Consider the following 21,938-nt stretch of genomic DNA (forward strand, 5'->3'; position numbering starts at 1 on the left):
AACTTAAGGGAACCTGTCTAAAATCTTGTTGGTCTAATGATTGTTAAGTGATCGCAGTCCTTTATGAAAATTAACCATGGTTTTATTATAGTTAAAGTGTAATAACCAAGTTTTTTGGTGTTTTGATTACCATTTGTGTAAAAAAAACAATGGTTGAACTATGGTCACTGTAGAAAATTGTGTTAACCATTATTAACTAGTAGCTATGATTTTATTTTGTTTGTTTGTTTTATTTGTATTAAACAAAAATGTTTTCGTAAGTGATAGCTCAAAAGTATTATTAGTTTTTTTATATATATTAACCGGTATACAAAAAGTATTTAAGTCCTGAGAAAATGTCATGGATTGTGATGTCATGCAAGTGATTTTTTTTTTTCATTTCAGGCAGTGACATTTATATGTTTTAGTGTATGCATGAGTCCTTCTTTCAAAGAAAGTCAAAACAAAAGATTGGTAATAAAAAATAGGCACACTAAAAAAAGTTGAATCTTCGGTTAGCTTGGGTGGGTAACCATAGCAACTGTACGCCCGCTTTTTTAGTTAGCGATCGAAGTTATACGACACGAGTATTTTCATTATTTTAAAATAGATATTTATGTGAGAAATAATATATATAAAACAAACAAAACCGTTAAAAAATTGTGCTCAAATTTAAGGACTCTTAAAAGTCATCGTAAAAATAATTCGCACTTTTTATATCGTACCCTGTCTTCGTATGTTAAACTCGACCATCTATTTTTAGGTCTCAGTAATTAAAAAAAAGTTTCCAAAATATTTTTATTTGCTTTGTGAAATTCGCGAGGAGCTCGTGCTGTACGCAGCGGGAGAGAGCCACAATAAATACTTCAGAGTTGATTGACAAGCGTCGTTATCTGCCCCTTCACACCCCTCCAGCTAAACTCCTGTTTCTCATTTGGGATAAACAGTGCTGGAGTGTTGAGTTCTGCAGTCTCAAGGAACAGTGAACCCCGGGCTGATCTCAGGTCAGAATCAATCGGATTTATGTTATTCAGGAGCTGGATTTAATCCGGGCGGTAGGTTTAATGATAATAGGCTAATATCAACTGGAACCGGGCTAACTCATTGAAGATGGAGCTGAGGACAAATCTGCTTGTCCTGTGTGTTGCGTTTTTTGGCCACTTCTCCGCATCATCTGAATTTAAAGGTGGGTTGATTATTTAATTCTCATACAGTAAATCTTAATAAATATATTACTTATTACATTTACGTCTAAATGTTACTTTTAATGCTGCAATTAAATCGTATTTCAATATCAATTTCACAATTTTGGATTGTTGCAAAGCAGCTTTACAGAAACAGTAGACAAAACTATGTAGAAATGAGGGAAAATAAATGCTAGAGAAACTGAGAAAAATATGCATACTAACAGGAAAACTAATGTTTGTCATGTTGACAACAGTTGGTGGTGGATGGTGTGACGTAACGTTTATTGAAACTTAGTGTTAAATACTCACTGATGGGGTCAATAGGTTACTTGCACTGTTCATCCTCACTTTAATTGACCTCCATTGTCTCTCCGATGCCCATAAAGCTCAGTGAGATAAAGTAGGCTGATGCAAATCAATGAAAGTCTCAAAATAATCTTGTTAATACAGAAGTGATGCAGTAACGTTAGTTATGTTGGCTAATAAAGCAAATCAACTGTTTTCATTCATTAAATCAATAAAAAAAACACAGAGATGCATGAAGTTAGTGACATTGAAAAAGTGCAGAATATTATTTTTTTTTAAATACCTTTCGTTAACTGCAAACATAAAAATAGATTAAAGTATTCGAGAGTTTGTTGTCTACTCTGTGTTTATTGGCGTGTAAATTACATATTTTGTTTTGTTATGACATAAACGTACACTGCATGGGGTCAAATATTAATTAAAGTATAGTTCAAAGTTTTAAACTTTAAGTGTAAAAACCTTTCAGTTTTCAAAGATGTCCGAGTCCACATAGGATACTGTAATCTAAAGACAGGGAAAAGGGAAGACAGGACTTTTCCCCATTTGGATTTGGAATCAGATATCAGATTAATTTAGACCCTTACCAAAATCTTACAGAAAGAAACAAGGCAGATTTATTTTTCTTTAAAAAATTTAATTCTTTTTAAAATTTATGAAAAAAAAAGTTATGAACAAGTATTTAATTTCTTGTTCTTTATATAAATACACATTTAGCTTGAACAGTTGCATGTATTCTCTTTGTAGGCACAGCATTTATCATATAGATCTCTTGGGAATTGAACTATGACCTTAGGGTTGTTGGTACAAATTGAGCTTATTATGAGTATTTTATGCCATTTGATACAAAGTTGGAGCAATTCTCCCTCTGTATAACATGCCATTGCACTCTCAAAATCCCTGAAGGCACCTTTATTTACCTTTCCAATGGTGTACAGTGTAGTGATAAAGGGACATTAGTGCTTTCCCAATCCCATCACCTATAACTTGATCATCTGAACTACTATACCTGTTCTTCACCTCATCATCATTGTTGTGAGAACAATGGCCAGATACCATGAACGATTGGGATTATATTGAATCCCAGAAAAAGCAGATTAGACATTAATACATAAAGTAGATATAAAGTAGACTTTGTCTTTCACAGCCAGTGATGGATTCTCCCATAATGACAACGGGATGTTGTAGAAGGGCACAGGATGTTGTGTAAAACTTATTCATGAGCAATACTGCACGCACGGCAACCAAGAAGTTTATGATTTTAGTTTTCGTTTAATGTCAAACTTTAGTTTATGTTGCAGAGAAAAGTGACAACTTTTCTGCCATTTCATTATAACACGGCTCTTTGGAATGCTTAATTGGCCAGTCGCAACATTTGCAGGTTTGTTTGTTATTCCCAGATAGCAACCGCTCTAATAAACACGGTAACACGAAGGCAACAAATAATTTTGACAGGTAAGTATTACACAAAAATTAAATATAATAAATAAATATGTCTTTTAACAACATATATGACACTATATTTAAAAATGATTAAAACCAAATAGTATGTTTGTGACATTTGAACATCTTATCTTAAAATATAAACAGGTTTTCATTGCATTCGTTGAACATGAGCAAATAAAATAGTTGTACTCAATATTAAATGTTCCTTACCTTACTTATGAGGTAAATAACCGTGTAATAAGCTGTTATCGCAGAAATGTGCCTAAGCAGTGTGATCAGGATATATATACAGTCTTGTATCACACTATCTGGGCTTATTTCTGCAATAACAACCGGTTGCCTATACCAGTGTTTCTCAATCCTGGTCCTTGTGGACCCCCTCCCAGAAACTTTTTGATGTCTCCTTATTTAAAACACTTGAACCAACTCATCAACCTCCTTCCAGAATGTCTCCCTAACAAGCTAATGAGTTCATGTGTTAATTAAGGATACACCTAAAACATTCTGGTGGGGCACCCGAAGACCAGAATTGAGAAACACTGGCTTATACATTATCCCTTACATAACAAAGTTTGTATACTCTTGCCTTCTTTATGACGCTTGGTTTTTAGAAACTTGACAATTTCCATCAAATGCAAAAAACAGTGGGGTCTCCCATTTTTCACTCAGACTTAACATGACTGCATCTCAATCCAGCACAGTTTGTTCTATAAGGTTGATTTGCTGTTTAACATTAATTAACCTTTCACAGATAGTTGCTCTCAGCATACCAAACGCATCCCTTCATGCTTTTCAAGCACACTGCAAAGACACAAATAAACAGCTGGAATCCAAGGCTGGCGTGCTGTGCAGCGGTGCTATGGCAGACAGCTAAACCACTTCACAGACCCTGCTTGCTGTTGCCTCCCCCCAAAAGTCAACATTAGCTATCTAAAGGAAATGTGTGTTGTGTTGGTCTTTGGTTTTCCGCCCAGAACAGAGACAGCCTATCAGACAGCAGGATTCAGGGGGGAGAAAGACTAACCAGAACTAAAATAAAGATGCCATCAAATAACCATTTTTGGTTCCCCCAAAGAACCATGTATCTTCAATGAAGCATTTTTTCATACCTATTTTGGTCTAAAAATAAACTTTAACAAAAATTCTCTCTCTCTTTCAGTGATTAATTTGTTAGCGTTAAATGACGCTCAACAGACGGCTGCAGCTATAGAGAATTTATCTGGAGCGCTGCAGACAGTGGGAGATCTGTACATCACTTCCACTTTCATGCTGCCACCCAAACTCGGCGGGGTTTTGTTTGGCCTCTACAACAAGGAGGACAACAAGAAGTACCTGGAGATTGCTGCCATAGGCAAGATCAATAAAAGTAGGAGCATGTTTTAGTCACTCACTATATCCATTTACTGTACCAGAGCTAAATGTTTGTTTCTACCTCTTTCAGTACTTGTTCGATACTTGCGGTCTGATGGAAAAGCCCATTCTGTCAATTTACAAAATCCTCTCCTTGCTGAGGGACGCGCACAGTCACTCATTCTCAGAGTGGGCGGCCTGAGAAGCAATCACATAAACCTTGAACTTTACGTAAACTGCCGATTGGTTGACTCTGCTCAGGGTCTTCCTTCATTTGTCGGCCTTCCATCGAAAGCTGAATCTGTGGACGTTCGCACCGGACAGAAGTCTTATGCCAGATTACAGGTGATTTGATCAAGAGATATGACTTTAAAAATCTGGCTGTACCGTATTGTTCTGGTTATTTTTTATGAGACACTTATTTTGCTGGAGCTGTAGATTTTAATGGGGGAAGATGTACAAAATGTTTTTGAAAAGTGTTAATGTTTTTTCATATTTCAGGGCTCAGTGGAGTCTGTTAAACTGGCTCTTGGAGGATCTCTGGCTACAGCTGGTCTTCTTATTGACTGTCCAGTCCAAGGAGATTCGGCTATAAACAATGCAGGTATGATTGACTCTTCTGACTGCTCATAGACCTTAAATATATTACAAGTGCATACTGTATATCATAAACATACTGTACATCCGACTGCTTTACAATGTAATGTCATCTGTAATCTCACACTGCCCTCTTGTGGTAATAAAAACGCCTTTGTGGAGGGACATATCCTGCTCCGTTGAAGATTTTGTCCCCTATTTTCAGAAATAATTAGTATTGTGTAAGAGTTTCAACCACCGTGCATGGGAAAAAATCGCTAGCCAGAAAACAATGACTTTAATAGCAAGCTGCCAACTTCAGTTATTCAGAATTTACTTAAAACAATTATGAACTGTTTGAAAATGTAAATAAATAGGTGACTTACTTAAAAATGATTTGATTCAAGTTTATTCAATTATGTGTGAATCCTCATTAAACATAATTATTTGTGACTTTACAGTAACCAGTGACATAAACGCCATCCTCGGTAAATATCAGAAACATTACAAAGATTGTTAAATTTATATGAGAATTAAATTATCTTCATGTCTGTAATGCTGCACTGTTCTTATAAAAACATCTTATTTGGTCAGGTGATCACACCAAAGCTCTGATTGGACAGTTAGTCATCTTTAATCAGATCATGGGAGAGCTTCGAGAAGATATCAGAGAGCAGGTAAGACAGAGACATAGAGGAAATCATGAAAGCAGAAATTATATACAAACCCAAGAGTGAATCCAGCATTCATATTTTTTCAAAGTTTATCTCATTATTATTTATTATGTAATTAGTCCATTATGTCTTCCAGACTAAAGAGATGTCTCTCATCAGAAACACCATCCTGGAATGCCAAGTGTGTGGTTAGTAATAAAGAAAATTGATTGAATGAAATTATGTTTTTAATAAGCATCTCTAAAGATTATCCAGGATTTAGTAATAAACTTCAGCATGTTAACATCTTAACTCATTATTTATCCCTCTCTCTCGCTCTCTCTGTCTGTCAGGGTTTCATGAGCCTCAGTCACGCTGTCAGCCGAACCCTTGCTACAGTGGCGTGACCTGCTTAGAGATCATGATGTATCCAGGGTATCAGTGTGGTCCCTGTCCAGAGGGAATGACTGGCAATGGAACACACTGTCAGGACATTGATGAGGTTAACAAACTTTATATTTTGTTTCGTGTGTTGAATCCGTGCATTATTAAAGGGGACATATAATGAAAATCAGACTTTTTAAATGTTTTAGTGCTATAATTGGGTCCCCAATGTTTCTATCAACCTAGAAAATTTGATAAAAATCAACCCAGTAACTTAGTTTGGTAAATCATTCTCTGCAAGCATGTGGAAAAAATAGGTAATTGAAATTTAGCTCCCTCTGTGATGTCAGAAGGGGATAATACTACCCCTTAATCTTCATTATCCAACCACGGCACTGCCATTAAGTGCAGAGATCAGCTCATTTGCATTTTCAAGGACAACCCCAAAACGGCACATTTTTGCTCACACCTACAAAGTGGCAATTTTAACATGTTATTAGAAATTATCTATATGATATTTTGAGCTAGAAATTCACATACTTTCTCTGGAGACACCAATGATTTGTTTTACATCTTAAAAAAGTCTTGTGAAATGTCCCCTATAATATTGTGGTCTCATATTGTAGAAGTGTTGTTGCAAATGGTATATAAACTATAAGCTTATACAAATATTTAAAACATATTTATATAATTCATTATAGGCAAAATGAGATAAAAATAAAAGACAACTTCAAGATTATTTTCAGATTTTAAGTTGACTATTTATAGGTATGTGGGCAAGTAAAATGATCATTTTTGTTTCATTTTGTCAACAACATTATTGCAAAAATAATGTTTTTATTTGCATTTATTTGCATAAACCAGACAAACTAACAAAAAGATGTTGAATATTGCAAAAAAACAAATTTATATTCATTTTTAAAAAAACACAATGCTAATGTTTTTACATGTAGTTTAGGAACTTAACCCTTGTGCCTTGTTCCAATTCACTACCCTTTCGTGTTGTTAGCGGCCAAAAAAGGCCACTAAATTAAACGGCTGTAAAAATGTATCAGATTAATATTTTTTTCAAATTTTTTTGCATAAATCTGTTAATCAACCTCAGAACTGATCAAAACTACCAAATGTTTCCAAAAATTTCATGATTTTAACTCTTTAATTGCCAAGCTCATAAGTGATGCCACTGATTTGAGAAAAAAAAAAAACACAAAATCACTGATTTTCAATATAAAAAGTGATTGTGGACTGAATTTTTTTTCACCCTTTTCACAGTCTTGGGCATGCCAAAAATTGGTAAAAACATTGGCTTTGATGCATTTTTAGTTTTTGTGCAGCATCAGATTAAAGGCGGAGTCCATGATGTTTGAAAGCCAGTGTTGATATTTGAAATCGCCTAAACAAACACGCCCCTACCCCAATAGAATCTGGACATTCCGTTGATAGACCCGCCCCACACATACGCAACCCGGCATTTGATTTGATTTGATTGGCTATAAGTGTGTTTTGGTAGTCGGCCCGTCTCCTTTTCCAAACCGTTTTTCAAACATCGTGGACTCCGCCTTTAAATTTGTTTCTCCCTCATTTATTGTTTGTGGCCATTTTTTCCCCATTGACTTCCATTATAACAACATTTTTTGATTGCAGAGCCATGACACCTTATTACCATGCATTTTTGATTCTTTGTGGTTTTAGTTTTTGCAAAGAGGTAAATTTTGTCATTTTTACTGTTGATCACCATGTGGCACAATTAACCCTTTAGTAGCCTGTGCAAAAAAAGAGCTTGAATTCTGGATTGTACATTGAGTTATATGGACTATAACAGCATATTAGAGAGAGAGAGAGAGAGAGAGAGAGAGAGAGAGAGAGAGAGAGTGTGTGTGTGTGTGTGTGTGTGTGTGTGTGTGTGTGTGTGTGTGTGTGTGTGTGTGTGTGTGTGTGTGTGTGTGTGTGTGTGTGTGTGTGTGTGCGTGCGTGCGTGCGTGCGTGCGTGCATGTGTGTGTGTCTGTGTGGAAAAATCTGTAAAAAATCTTCTCTTCATCAGATTTATTAACAACATTTATTATGAACCAAAATGCAAAAACAACTTCAAATAAACTGAACAATGAAGCTATGTAGAGGATGGATGGAGAACTAAACAATCAAACTAATTTTTTGGTGTGTATATGTGTACGTGTGTGTGTTCAGTCTTTTTAGCAGGACTTGCAGCATATTACTTGGTGCTCTCTGCAAGTGTGTCTACCACAACGGATACAAATGCTGACTGTTCTTTTTTTGGTTCTGTACACCACTTGCATGTTCCCCTCTTCACTCCTGAGCTGCTGGTGCCTGCTGGTGTCTGTGGATTTGTGTCTAGAGGGACAGCTACAGGAGACTAAATCCCTCTCACCAGTGCAGCACTAACTGGTGCGCGAGGGAGGTGCTCTCTCCTCAATACTAACACTAACCCTACACACACACACACACACACACACACACTCGTACACACACACACTCGTACACACACACTCGTACACACACAATGGTTTTATAGTCCATATAACTCAATGTACAGACCAGAATTTATGCTCTGTTTTTTTGCACAGGCTACTAAAGGGTTAATGGTGCCACATGGTGATCAACAGTAAAAATGACAAATTTTACCTCTTTGCAAAAGGAAAAGGCACAAAGAATCAAGAATGCATGGTAATAAGGTGTCATGGCTCAGCAATCAAAAAATTTTGTTATAATGGAAGTCAATGGGGAAAAAATGGCCACAAACAATAAATGAGGGAGAAAAAAATTTAATCTGATGCTGCACAAAAACTAAAAATGCATCAAAGCCAATGTTTTTACCAATCTTTGGCATGCCCAAGACTGTAAAAAAGGTAAAAGAATATCCAGTCCACAGTCACGTTTTATATTGAAAATCTGTCATTTTGTGTGTTTTTTTTCCCCAAATCAGTGACACTACTTATAAACTTGGCAATGAAAGAGTTAAAATCATGGAATTTTTGCAAACATTTGGTAGTTTTGATCAGTACTGAGGTTGATTAACAGATTTATGCAAAAAAAATGTGAAAAAAATTTCATCCGATAAATTTTTACAGCAGTTTAATTTAGTGGCCTTTTTTGGCCGCTAACAACACGTAAGGGTAGTAAATTTGCCCACGGTATATTGTTAAGTTTTTGAAAAATTTCAAAGCATTTTCTTAAAATATGTGTAAATATAAGATTTGTCACCAAAAATCATTCCATTTGCTGAAACACAGAGAAAGTTGTGGCCAAATTAAGACAAAAAAATTGCAAAAATGGCCAAAAATGGCCCCAACAACACATAAGGGTTAACATCTTACATGTGTCTTTGCATGCGCTCAGTCTTTTACATTGCTGTTGGGTGTCTTTATTGTCACTCCCGATGTTTGCTTTTGGAATCCAACAGGTACTGGACTGAAATGGTCACAATACATGTAGAAATTACGATAAAGGCAAAACAGTTTTTCCGTGGTTGTATATACACTGTATGTAGGTATTTATGATATATATATATATATAAAATACATAACTATGTTCCGTTTTTCTCTTTCTACAAACTCTTTCTCACAGTGCATTGCTCAGCCCTGTTTCTCTGCAGACTTGTGTGTGAACACAGCTAAAGGTTTTACCTGTGAGAGATGTCCAAAAGGATTCACTGGTCCAACACTCAGGGGAGTGGGTTTGGAGTTTGCCAAGAGCCACAAGCAGGTAAAAATCCCAATATATTGATCATTAGTGATTTTCACTGTGGTTTTAATACTTTAACTGTGACTTTCAGGAGTGTGTTGACATCGATGAGTGCGTTGATCACTCGGGTGATTGTGTGCCCAATTCAGACTGTATCAATACAGTGGTGAGTAAATCGAAGTTTCGAAAAGGCAGAACAATGATTACCAACTTCACCAATCACCACTAATGCCACCATTTTTTATAGGGATCGTTCATGTGTGGTCAGTGTAAAGCAGGATTTGTGGGTAATCAAACCACGGGATGTTTTGCGAGAAGGACGTGTGCTACCCTGGGCTTTGACCCCTGTGATGTGAACGCACACTGTGTGATGGGCCGCAACGGTGACATTTCATGTGTGGTGAGATCAATTTATTAATTCAATATTAATGATTATAGCTCTTACGACTACTTTTGCTTCTTTTGAAATCTCGCCACTGTAAGTTACATGTCTGATCTTTCGGTCTTCTTTGTATCTTACAGTGTAATGTTGGATGGGCAGGTAATGGAAATACATGTGGTCCAGATTCTGACATTGATGGTTACCCTGATGAGCCTCTACCATGTATTGACAATGACAAACATTGCAGAGTGGTAAATATTCGACATAACTTTTGCATGACATTTTGTCTTCTTTTTAATATTTACAGCTCTGAAAAATTGGATGCTTTTCTTGATGTAAAGTAGCTTAAGGACAGGACAGACTATTACACAGTATACAGTACACACAACACAAAAGAAGGAAGTTTAACAATTTAAAGACTTTTTATATATAACAATAGCATATAGTGAACAGGGTTTTGTCAAGCTCCATAAAGAACATGTCAAAGGATCATGTGATGTATGTAATCACCAAATTTTCACTGGGTTTAATGGATCTAATCCTTAACAAGACAAAACATATTGTATATACGTTCAGTTGTGCATTTTGTCTATATAATATGCATATTAAAAATGTAAAATCCCTGTGTAGGACAACTGTTTGAATACACCGAACTCTGGGCAGGAGGACACAGATGGAGATGGCATTGGCGATCAGTGTGATGACGATGCAGATGGAGATGGAATTAAAAACGTTGAGGTTTCTGTCTAAAAGTCAAAGAGTTATTAAACAACAAAATACTTTGTTCAAGTATTTGATTGATCACTAGACATGATTTTAAAGAGCATATTTACTGTTTATTAGAAACATAAAGTCCATAGGACAGATTCTAATCCATGGCTACTATAATATATTCAGGACAACTGCCGTCTGGTGCCTAATAAAGACCAGCAAAACTCGGACACAGACTCCTATGGTGATGCGTGTGATAACTGTCCCAGCGTTCCCAACGGAGATCAGCTTGACAGTGATGGGAACGGCAAAGGAGACATCTGTGACAATGACATTGATGGAGATGGTGCAGTTATCCCACCTTTACTTCTGTGAGTGCATTACACAGTGTTCTCCGTTTCCTTTACTGTACTGTACTATATTTCTTCATAGGAATTCCTAATGTGTTGGATAACTGTCCAAAGATGCCCAACCCCATGCAGACAGACCGAGATGGAGATGGTGTGGGTGATGCATGTGACAGCTGTCCTGAGGTCAATGACCCATTGCAGGTAAGACGAAGAGAACAATTGAACAGCAAATGTAAAATCTATTGGAGAAAGGGTCCATATTATGCAAAATCCACTTGTACAAGGTGTTTTGACATAAATGTGTGTTAGCAGTGTGTGAACACAACAACCCTACAATTATAAAAATCCACCCACTTTGTTAATCCCCATTATACCAGAGCATTTAAAGGTACGCCCCTGAAAACAGGGGCATTTTTGACATGCTATAACAAATGTGGGGTATTTTGAGCTGAAACTTCACAGACACATTCTAGGCACACCTGAGACTTATATTACATCTTGTAAAAATGGGCATAATATTGGCCCTTTAACAAATATATTACTGGCCAGCAAGTTTAAAATTACATTTTATATTAGATTATAGCTTTATAAGGAATTCTAGTGTCAGTGGAGATGTATGAGGAACCCGCAGTGGACCTCTTTGTGTCTCCAGAATTGACTGGTCAGAAACATCAAATAAAGACTTCCCTTAACATAAACATCTTATAAATAGCCAACATTTCCTGCAACGCAAGCATCATAAGTCCTTAGACATTTCAGCCATTGAGTGGTCCATTATATACAGTACTGTGTATATCATTCAAACCACCCTGTGTGTTTGAATGCAATGATTCATTTTTGTATGACTTGCTGTTTGCAGTCAGATATGGACAATGACTTAGTGGGAGACGTGTGTGATACAAACAAGGATAGGTAAGTAATCATGTACTCATTTTACTTATTTAAGAAATTACAATAACAGGATAGACGAAAATGTGTATTTTAATAATATTTGAATTCAGTTAGTTAGTTGCTAGTGTAAGTTTAATGCAATTTCATGACATGAATTTTTTCTGAAGACTTAACGTGCATTCAGCATGTAAAGACACATGTGTGATTTATACTGTATGTGTGTAGGGATGGTGATGGATATCAAGACACAAGAGATAACTGCCCTGAAGTGCCCAACAGCTCTCAGCTGGACTCAGATAATGACGGCATCGGGGACGAATGTGACGATGATGATGATAATGATGGAATTCCAGATGTCCTCCCCCCTGGCCCGGATAACTGCAGACTTGTTCCCAACCCCAGCCAAAAAGACTCTGATGGTTTCACCTTAATCTCAGGCTATGTTCAGAATAGCAAACCACCATAAAATGCAAAATAATAAATGATAACTACATTTTGTTGAATTTAACATGAAAACAATGTGTTCGTGAGAAAATAACTGCAAATCACTGCATACTATTTAAAACTCCTGTAGGCAGTATTAAGAGTGCAATGTGCAGTAATCTCTAAACAAAACCTGTCATGCATTTATTCTCTTACTGAACCCAAATGTAAATGAGAAAAGTAACTTCCTCCTCTCCCATCAGCCAATGGAGTTGGTGATGCATGCGAGACCGACTTTGACAACGATAAGGTGAAAGACTTGTTGGATGTGTGTCCTGAAAGTGCAGAGGTCACTATGACAGACTTCAGGGCGTTTCAGACGGTCGTTCTCGACCCGGAGGGAGATGCTCAGATTGACCCCAACTGGGTGGTACTCAATCAGGTGATAATTACTATTTTTCATGTATAAAATAATAGTGATGTATTTTTTGTCTGACTTATTTTCTCACTATTTCGACTGTCAACTAGTGTAAAGAGAAACATTTCTGTGTTTTTTGTATAGGGAATGGAGATTGTGCAGACCATGAACAGTGACCCAGGTTTGGCTGTTGGTATGTACATAAAGTCCCAATAAACCTTAAAAGCATTTTTAGGTTTTTACTCCATGTCTATTAGCTGTGAGGCCATTTAATGTTCCTTTTCCTAAATAAATGTTAAGCAGATATACAGAAATACAAAAATATAGTTTCAATGTTTCAATATACCAAGTAACAAATCAGGTTTTTGCTAAGCTGTAATAAAATTATTGGCTATATTCAATACATCCAACTTTTTTCAAACGACAACAAAGGAAATTGTCGTTGTCAAACCATTTCATGGAGTTGTAAAGGAACTTAATTAATTTAACTTAGTAATGACATCAATTTATTTACTTGACTTACAACAGGTTAATAGGCATCTGTTTCTGTATTAACCTCATTCTTTATTTAGGCTACACAGCATTTAACGGAGTTGATTTTGAGGGCACGATCCACGTCAACACTGCCACAGATGATGACTATGTGGGCTTCATCTTTGGATATCAGGACTCTTCCAGCTTCTATGTTGTCATGTGGAAACAGACAGAACAGACATACTGGCAGAATTTTCCATTCAAAGCCTCAGCACAGCCTGGACTACAGCTCAAGGTGAGGAAAGACATGTGCAATCAATTTAAAAAAATAAAGGCGTACAAAGTTTGCGAGTTTGCCGTTTGTGTTGGAGGGAAGTACAAATGCCCTCCTTAAGAAAACTGTCCATAAATAAATTATGCTACCGGTTCAATGTTTAGGGTCATGTACTCATTCAACTCAATTGGCTGGTGAGGTTTGGGTCAAAAGAAACACAACCAGAATTATTTTTATAAAAGGATATTTACATCCGAATGACAGATTGGATGACAGATGGAAAGGGGCGGCCTGCCGCCTTATAAGGATACTCCATATATTGTTTGGAGGTGATCTTATTCAAAGATATAACTACCTATGCAGAAACTGGATTGAGGAAAAATGTATCAGCTCGCTGGACTCGAATAGCTCATCCAATGCCCCCTTTAACAATAATGCTTTTCCTCATTATTCAGTCTAGGTCATGCACTAATAACATTAAGTACAATTTTTGTTTGGTAAAGGTTGTGTATTCTGTCATAGCTTTCTCTCTATCTCACTCTTTCAGGCGGTAAAGTCCCGTACAGGCCCTGGTGAGTATCTGCGTAATGCGCTGTGGCACACAGGTGACACACCTGGGGAAGTTACTTTGCTTTGGAAAGACCCAAGAAATGTGGGATGGAAGGACAGAACATCCTATCGCTGGCACCTCGCTCACCGTCCACAAGTGGGCTACATTAGGTGAGAGCTTTTTATGTCTGATCGGATGCACATGAACGAAGGTCTATAATTGGAGGTTCACATATGTATGATCTATTATTAAGCAATATGCCATTTAGTATTGCAGTGTCTGAGGTTCTGTACATTTTTGCATGGTGCAGGTTAAAATTGTTTGAGGGTACGACGCTGGTGGCAGATTCGGGTGTGGTTATAGACACCACTATGAGAGGCGGCCGGTTAGGTGTCTTCTGCTTCTCTCAGGAGAACGTCATATGGTCTAATCTCGGATATCGATGCAACGGTATGTGTCATGATCTGCAAGGCTTTCTGTATTAAGAGTTGTTCAGAGTTGTCATTTGAATTTAAAGATGAAAATAAAATGTATATCCTGTTTAAGTAGTTTTGTAACTCACGTTTTTATTTTATTTCATGAACACTAAAAAAAGAATACATTATTTCCTAGAATGCTCTAATATAGTCTGTTAAAATCAGTGTATACATATAAGTCTATATGCAATAGATTCAAAACTTAATGTTAACATTTATTTTATGAAGTTATCTGAAAACAATGTAAGAAATGTTTATTTATGTAAATATTTCATAAAGTTTATAAAACATCAAAATTCACTGTTCATTTTTTATTTTTAGATTTCATACCAGATGATTTTGTACTCTACCAGAAGCAGATGAATCTGAGGACATAAGTTGGGCTCACCATCCCTCTTAGTTTGTGTTTGTATATTTGTGTGCTTGTGTGTGTGCTTGTTGAGAGGAGTAAGATTTTTATCCTGTGAACGATTTAAAAGTACATTTTGGTGCTGACAAACAAAATTGTACAATATGCTGGCCAGGTTTTTATTGTGTATTAATAATGTGTTTTAATATGAATATTTCAATGTGGCATAAACTTTTTCTTTGCTATACAAGAATCAACAACAAAAATAAATATGTTGATGATTTCCTTGATTCATTCCTTTAAATTACCTATGTGTGATTCCCAACAGGTCCTGTGCATTTTAAACATTTATAAACCAAATGTAAATACAGTAATTATATACTGTATTTATTAGTTTTTGTTTCACATCCTCTCCACTATGCATATGAACTGACACCATTTTTAAGGACTGCCCCAGCAGCTGTGAACCTGGAGCGTTATGCGTATTATTGTTAATTTTTAATATTATAGTATTATTATTTTGATGTTGGTCATATGTTGGTCAATATGTTGATGTTTGTTTATATTGGTGTTGATTTTTGAAGGAGTCCCACAGATTCAAAGAGAAAAGGACAAATAAATTAATGAATATTAATCTTTTATTAAATATGACAAATATGTTGCTCACAGTGGTGCATGATAAAGGCTGATACAGTTAGTTATGCTACATTTTTATAACTCTTTATCAGATTAATGTTAACATCTCTGGTAAATCTTTCACTTTCCTATCACATCATATGGAGTTGTATTTTTAATCAATAAACTTTTTGAATTTAGTGGTTCCTCAGCCTCATGGGATAGAAAAGTGTCCAACTGATGCATACTTAGAAATCTCAGCATAAGCAGCAGATAACCTGGGTGTACTGTTTTATTGCATACTGAGATTTGGGGCATACCACTGATTTTTGTTCATTAGGTGTTTAAGGGGTTAAGAGTCTTAATGGGTTAAGGTGGCATGTAAAATGAAAAAAGCTAAACTTTATAAAACCTTATAAGAAGCCAAACCCAATTTTCCCATTTTTTTTTAAATAAATGACTGTAAATTATATATAAACCCTTAAAACAAATAAAAACAAAAAGCTCTGATACATGTATAGACTTAATAAAGGATTATACGTCATAGTATCAAGCATACTGTATGATGTCATAACGCGTTCCATAGAGGGGGTATATAAAGCGCGGCGCGCAGAACTTCAGTCAGACACTCAATCACTGGTTATCTGAGCAGACGCGAAGACAATCACAGAGAGAGACTTTTCAAAACGACAAAAAGCGATAGAGGGTGTGAAAGTGTTGAATTACACAAGTTTACAGACACTTATACGGGTGTGTGTTCCCGGGTCACAAGTGTTTTTTGACTTTTGACCACTTTTCTAAAATCATGTACTCTTCACTGACTCCGAGGGCGATACCGAGGAGAGGCGTCGATGAACTGGACTTCGGCCCTTGGATCAGTGACCGTTTCCCTGACCTGACCATCAATCAGTCATGGGATTCGTTGCTGCCGGCGGCTGAGGAAATGTCCTTTTGCACGTCTCGCCCTGTGGACGAAAGTTCACAAGGTAAGTTAAGATGAAATCAAATGAATGTGCAAACTACATTTATGCTGATATTAGATAGAAGATCTTTACTATTAGTAGATCAGCACACATACGTCTGTTTTATGGCCTAGCTGGACCAGTAACAGTTATGAATATTAATAAGTATATTAAAATGTCCGAATTAATTACACACTTTATTTCGATGAGAAACCGTAAAAGCACAGTTTAATCTTGATAAAAGTTTTTTACAGTTTAGATTAAGTTAGGGGTCATGTCTTCATTGTGATTGCTTGATCACCCTGCTAAAAAACAGCATTATTCCCAAGCTGGTTTAGCTGGTAGTCACTGGTATCCTGGTACTTATATCACATACAACTGAAAGAGCCACCCGGCTCAATGTTTTCATGTATTTTGAATTGAATGTCCTTTGAATCCAAATATGTACAAACACAAGTGCTTTCTCAATTGACCACCTATCTAAAATTATTTCCTCAGCTGGTTGGCCCCTCACCAACATCGAGGATGGCAGAGGTGCTGAAGGACTGGAAGTCGGCGGACGCAGTGATCGTTTCCCCGACTTGATTCATGTTCGATCGTGGGATTCATCGCTCTCCGTTGATGGAAAGTACCTGCAGGCATCTGATACTGTGGACAAAAGTTCACAAGGTAAGATGAAATTCAATGAATGTGCAAACTACATTTATGCTGTATAAGAGAGAAGTTCTTTACTAATAGTAGATTTACTAATAGTAGACAGATGCTGTTTTATGGCCTACACTGTCAAAAAAAGGTACAAAGCTGGTCACTGGGGCATTACCCTTTAAAAAATGTCCCAATATGTACCATTTAGGTACAAATATGTATCTTTGAAATGCCAATATGTACATTTGAAGTACTAATATGCTCTCTTTGGGTACAAAGGTGTACCTTTTTGAAAGGGTACTGTCCCGTGACAACTTGTACCTTTATTTCTGAGAGTGTAGCTGGACCCAGTTATCGGGCAATATGAAGATTGATAAGTAGGCCTATATTAAAATGTCTTATTACACGGCTCTCTGGAATGCTTGATTCTGATTGGTCAGTTGAGACATTTGCAGGTTCGTTCTTTTCAAATAATAACCGCTCCAAAGTAATAACGCATAGACAGCGGTACTACTTGTACGATTAAAATCGCTCCGTGCCAATAAAGATTACTAGCTGTTTCGCGCCATCTTGTGACAAACACTGGACAACCATAATTTTAACATGTACGGAAAAAACAAAACATTTAAACAGTGGATAGAAGAACGAACAACGACAAGACACAGAGAGCTTACTGAGACTGAACTTGACAAAATAGAGCATGACAGCTACGAAGCCAACACACAAAAAAATACAGAATGGGCATCAAAACTTCTCAAAGACTGGCTAAAAGAGAAAAAATGGAGACAGACAAGTATGAAGCAGAGGATCTTAATAAGGTATTACGATCATTTTATGCATCTGTGCAAAGTTTCGCAGAAGGATAAAAATGTTAATTTAAAACAAATATGCCAATAAAATGTTTCAAATTCATATTCATGTCCAGTTTTTTTTCTTATGTGGCAAGTAGCCGTGTAATAAGCGGGATAATGTAGAGGCAGCCGGTAGTTATCGGGAAATAAGCCCCTTCAGTGTGATACAAGACCCTCCGCTTCGCGTCGCCGACCGGCTGCCTCTACATTATCCCTTACTTATATCACTTACTACTGAAAGAGCCACCCGGCTCACTGTTTTCATGTATTTTGAATTGAATATCCTTTGAATTTGTGAGTGATCGTGTGAAAGTGCATAAAAAGACAAATATGTGTCACGGGGTGACGATCTTTCAGGGCGGAACCAAAAGTTGAGGAAGTTTTGGTTCCGCCCGGATGTTTCCGTCCAGACCGGAAAACGGAAACACCGGACATCCGGCAGATTCACGGAGGCTGTAATCAGCCGATTGGGCACAGCTGTGCCTAGTTGAAGAGATCGCCGGGCAATTGGATGATTATAGTACAGAGAGGAGTATATAAAGCACAGTTAGAACACAGTTAGAGGTGCTGAGTGTGTGCTGGGAAACTGAGCTGTGCTCGTTTTTGGACGTGGTGGCTGTCTGTGGTTCTCTCTCTCTCTCTCGTTGCAGTCTTGATTGTGGACCTGCTGGAGTGAACAGGAAAATCCTATGGGTCGAAAGGAACTTGTTTTAATCAATACTGAAGGAGTAAAGCAGGAAGAATATTGACCTTCTGGTACAACGTAAACAAAGGCTATTCGCCGTGAGTATACCCTTTTTGTGTGGAGTAACTGGCAAAAGTTAACTTGTATAACTATTGGAAACCTCCAGGAGAAGGAGGGCGGCCCTACCCCTATAAGAGTGTGGTGGGCGAGCCGTGAGAAGTTCAACTTCAAACAGCCACCGCAACGAGACTTATTGTGGTCGTATTTCCCATCGCCTTATCGTAGCCCAAGCGCAGTGGAGGACACCGGGCGCTTCCCTTGTTGTGGTGCACTTCTAGTGTGGTGAGTGAGACTGTGTAATAAATCTTTTTCACGTTTGGAGTGGTGCTGTGTATTGCTGTGGGTTGCTGTGTGTCTTGTAGACGAAGCCCCGCATCATCCATTTTCTTCCACTGGGCAGAGGACGGAGAGGCCAACGACTACAGAAACCACTGTTACTATAAATAGTGTGCTGTTTGGAGTACGAAGGGACGCAGACTAAGAACTGTCCGTGACCGTGAGTAAACCCTTGGAAACATTCGTGGTGTGCACTTACCTGTGTCTGTTTTGTCGCAGAGTCAGAAGGGTCCGCCGCCCCGTGGTCTCTACGAAAAGGGCGCCCCCGTCTAGGAATCGATCGGCCTATGGGCATTGGAGATAGGGCAGCGCTCGACCCGGTGAGGTGGTGTGTGACCTTCGCCCCTCTGCTGACCTACGGAGGAGAACCATACTTACCCAGAAAGCCGGTGAGAATTACTCGAAGTCTCAGCAACAGTGCCTTTGTGTTCTAGCGGCCACCTGTGGAGAGAGAGCAGAACGAGAGTGAATCATTGAAGAGCAAACGGTGAACGTGATACCTACCCAGAAAGCTGTAAACAGCAGAGCCGGTGAGAAATACTCGAAGTCTCAGTAACAGTGTCTTTGTGTTCTAGCGGCCACCTGGAGGGAGAGAGCAGAACGAGAGTGAATCATTGAAGAGCAACCTGTGAACGTGATACCTACCCAGAAAGCTGTAAACAGCAGAGCCGGTGAGAAATATTCGAAGTCTCAGCAACAGTGTTTTTGTGTTCTAGCGGCCACCTGTGGAGAGAGAGCAGAACGAGAGTGAATCATTGAAGAGCAAACTGTGCACGTGATACCTACCCAGAAAGCTGTAAACAGCAGAGCCGGTGAGAAATACTCGAAGTCTCAGTAACAGTGTCTTTGTGTCCTAGCGGCCACCTGTGGAGAGAGAGCAGAACGAGAGTGAATCATTGAAGAGCAAACCGTGAATGTGATACCTGCCCAGAAAGCTGTAAACAGCAGAGCCGGTGAGAATTACTCGAAGTCCCAGTGACAGTGTCTTTGTGTTCTAGCGGCCACCTGTGGAGAGAGAGCAGAACGAGAGTGAACCACTGAAGAGTAAACTGTGAACGTGATACTTACCCAGGGAGCTGTAAGCAGCAGAACCGGTGAGCAATACCCGAAGTCCAAGTAACAGTGTCCTTTGTGTCCTAGAGGCCGCCTGTAGAGAGCAAGGAGAAGCAACTAGGAAACAGACTGTGTAACGTGATACCCACCCAGAGAGCTGCAAGCAGCAGAGCCGGTGAGAGACACCTCAAGTGCAAGCTAACAGTGCTTTTGTGTAGCAGTGACTATCTGTGGGGCATAAGGAGAACGTGGACGGACGTACGACAGGGGACGTAAAGGCACGTGGGGCGAGGACCCCCTGCCGGCCCGAGGGAAGGTACACCGACAGTGGAGATCTTCCTTACCAGTCATACCCAAATTATTCTGCCTCCAGGATGGAAGAAGGAGGGCGCCACGGTTAGCAGGGTCCAGGCCGGAGCCTGACGTTTCCCTTTCTCCCCCGGCTTATGGTGGTTGGCACCCCTGTTGCCCTTGGCCTGTCTGCCCGTGGCTGCAGTCTCCCTGGAGGGAGAAGAAGAGCCCTATTAGTTTTAATTTCCCCTTACCCCAAATTCCCAGTTCTTTTAAATATTTAAACTAAATAAAGCTTGTTTTAAATTTTACTTACCTGTTCCCGTGTTTGTCTGGTCATTGGGTTGGCTTTGGGGACCTCCTCGAGGTGGGAGTTGCAAAGGGGCGTGGTTTTAGTCTAAAACAGCCAGCCCCTGGTGGTGACAGATTTTGGCGTAGTCGGCAGGGCCCCACCTCGAGTTGAGTAACCAAGGTCACCCAATGACTGACAACGCGGGGCCTGCAGCCCCACCCCGTGCCACATCTATTATCATGGGAAGCCCATGGATCCAGAAATACGGAGGAGCAGAGTCGGAGGTACGACTGACCGAATGGAAGGCCCAATTAGAGTACTTGGCCGACTTGCAGGGCCTTAGCGCCGCTCAGCGGCTCCAGTTTGTGTTGAACTCCCTAGAGGGAGAAGCACGGCGAGAGGTACAAGCCGCCCCCGAAGCAATCCGAGCCACCGCCCAGACTGTGTTCCAGTTCCTTACTGAACAATATGGCGACCATACCCCCGTAGCTGTCCTCCGTTCACAATTTTTTAATTGTAAGCAAGGCCCCCGACAACCTATTAGAGCTTTTGCCCTCAGGCTGCGAGAGGAGTTCACTCGCCTGCAGGCCCGACGAGACCATGGGCTAGGAGACGGAGAGACCTTGTTACGCGACCAGTTCCTCCTGGGGATGAAAGAGGGCCCCGTGAGACAAAGTCTGAGGGTCCAGTTTCGACGGGACTCCGGGCTCACCTTTGAGGACCTAAAGAAGGAGGCGCTGGCCTTGGAAGGTGATGAGGTCGAAGTAAGTGAAACCCCTGTATGTGCAGCCGTAAGTGGGAACACCGCAGCACCACCTGAACACGCAGATTGGAAGCAAGCCCTCAGAGTAGAATTGTTGAAAGATGTCCGAGAGCAGATGTCGGAACTATCTAAGACTCTTCTGGGAGAACTTCGTCAAGGTAGGGCGCAAGAGGAACCGAGGCCGGCACCCCGAGAGCGAGTCTACTCTGAGCGGGGCCGAGAGCCACCGGGGCGCCCGAACCGTTTTAACCGGCCCCGCTTTGAGTGGGATGACCAAGGGCGGCCAATCTGCAATCGTTGTGGAGAACCAGGGCATTATAGCCGTCAGTGTGGGCCTCGCAGGGCATCGGAAGGGGGTTTTTAGGACGGCCGGCCACAGTGGGTCGTGTGGCCGGGACCCCTCGAGGAGACCCGGAAAGACGTGATAATTCAAGAGGCCAGATGGTGGGGCACAGCCCAACGGCGGAGGTGAAGGTATGTGGCAAGACAGTACAGTGCCTGGTAGATAC

At 39.4% G+C, this 21,938-nt stretch overlaps 1 protein-coding gene across 1 annotated transcript; it reads left to right on the plus strand.

Moving 5' to 3' along the window:
- The first annotated feature begins 899 nt into the window (after positions 1 to 899).
- On the plus strand, positions 900 to 15,455 carry thbs3b (thrombospondin 3b). Its single transcript, XM_065293755.2, has 23 exons — positions 900 to 1,165; positions 4,075 to 4,281; positions 4,357 to 4,610; positions 4,767 to 4,869; positions 5,303 to 5,329; positions 5,436 to 5,518; positions 5,652 to 5,703; positions 5,848 to 5,996; positions 9,462 to 9,599; positions 9,670 to 9,744; positions 9,826 to 9,978; positions 10,101 to 10,211; positions 10,591 to 10,698; positions 10,858 to 11,017; positions 11,104 to 11,222; positions 11,881 to 11,933; positions 12,138 to 12,331; positions 12,599 to 12,777; positions 12,898 to 12,946; positions 13,326 to 13,522; positions 14,049 to 14,221; positions 14,362 to 14,501; positions 14,849 to 15,455. Exons 1-23 carry the CDS (start codon positions 1,090 to 1,092, stop codon positions 14,902 to 14,904), a joined length of 2,856 nt encoding a protein of 951 aa, XP_065149827.1. The 5' UTR covers positions 900 to 1,089; the 3' UTR covers positions 14,905 to 15,455.
- Positions 15,456 to 21,938: the final 6,483 nt, after the last annotated feature.

The sequence above is a fragment of the Paramisgurnus dabryanus genome, chromosome 19, assembly GCF_030506205.2.
Source record: "Paramisgurnus dabryanus chromosome 19, PD_genome_1.1, whole genome shotgun sequence".
In the NCBI taxonomy this organism is placed as follows: Eukaryota; Metazoa; Chordata; class Actinopteri; order Cypriniformes; family Cobitidae; genus Paramisgurnus; species Paramisgurnus dabryanus.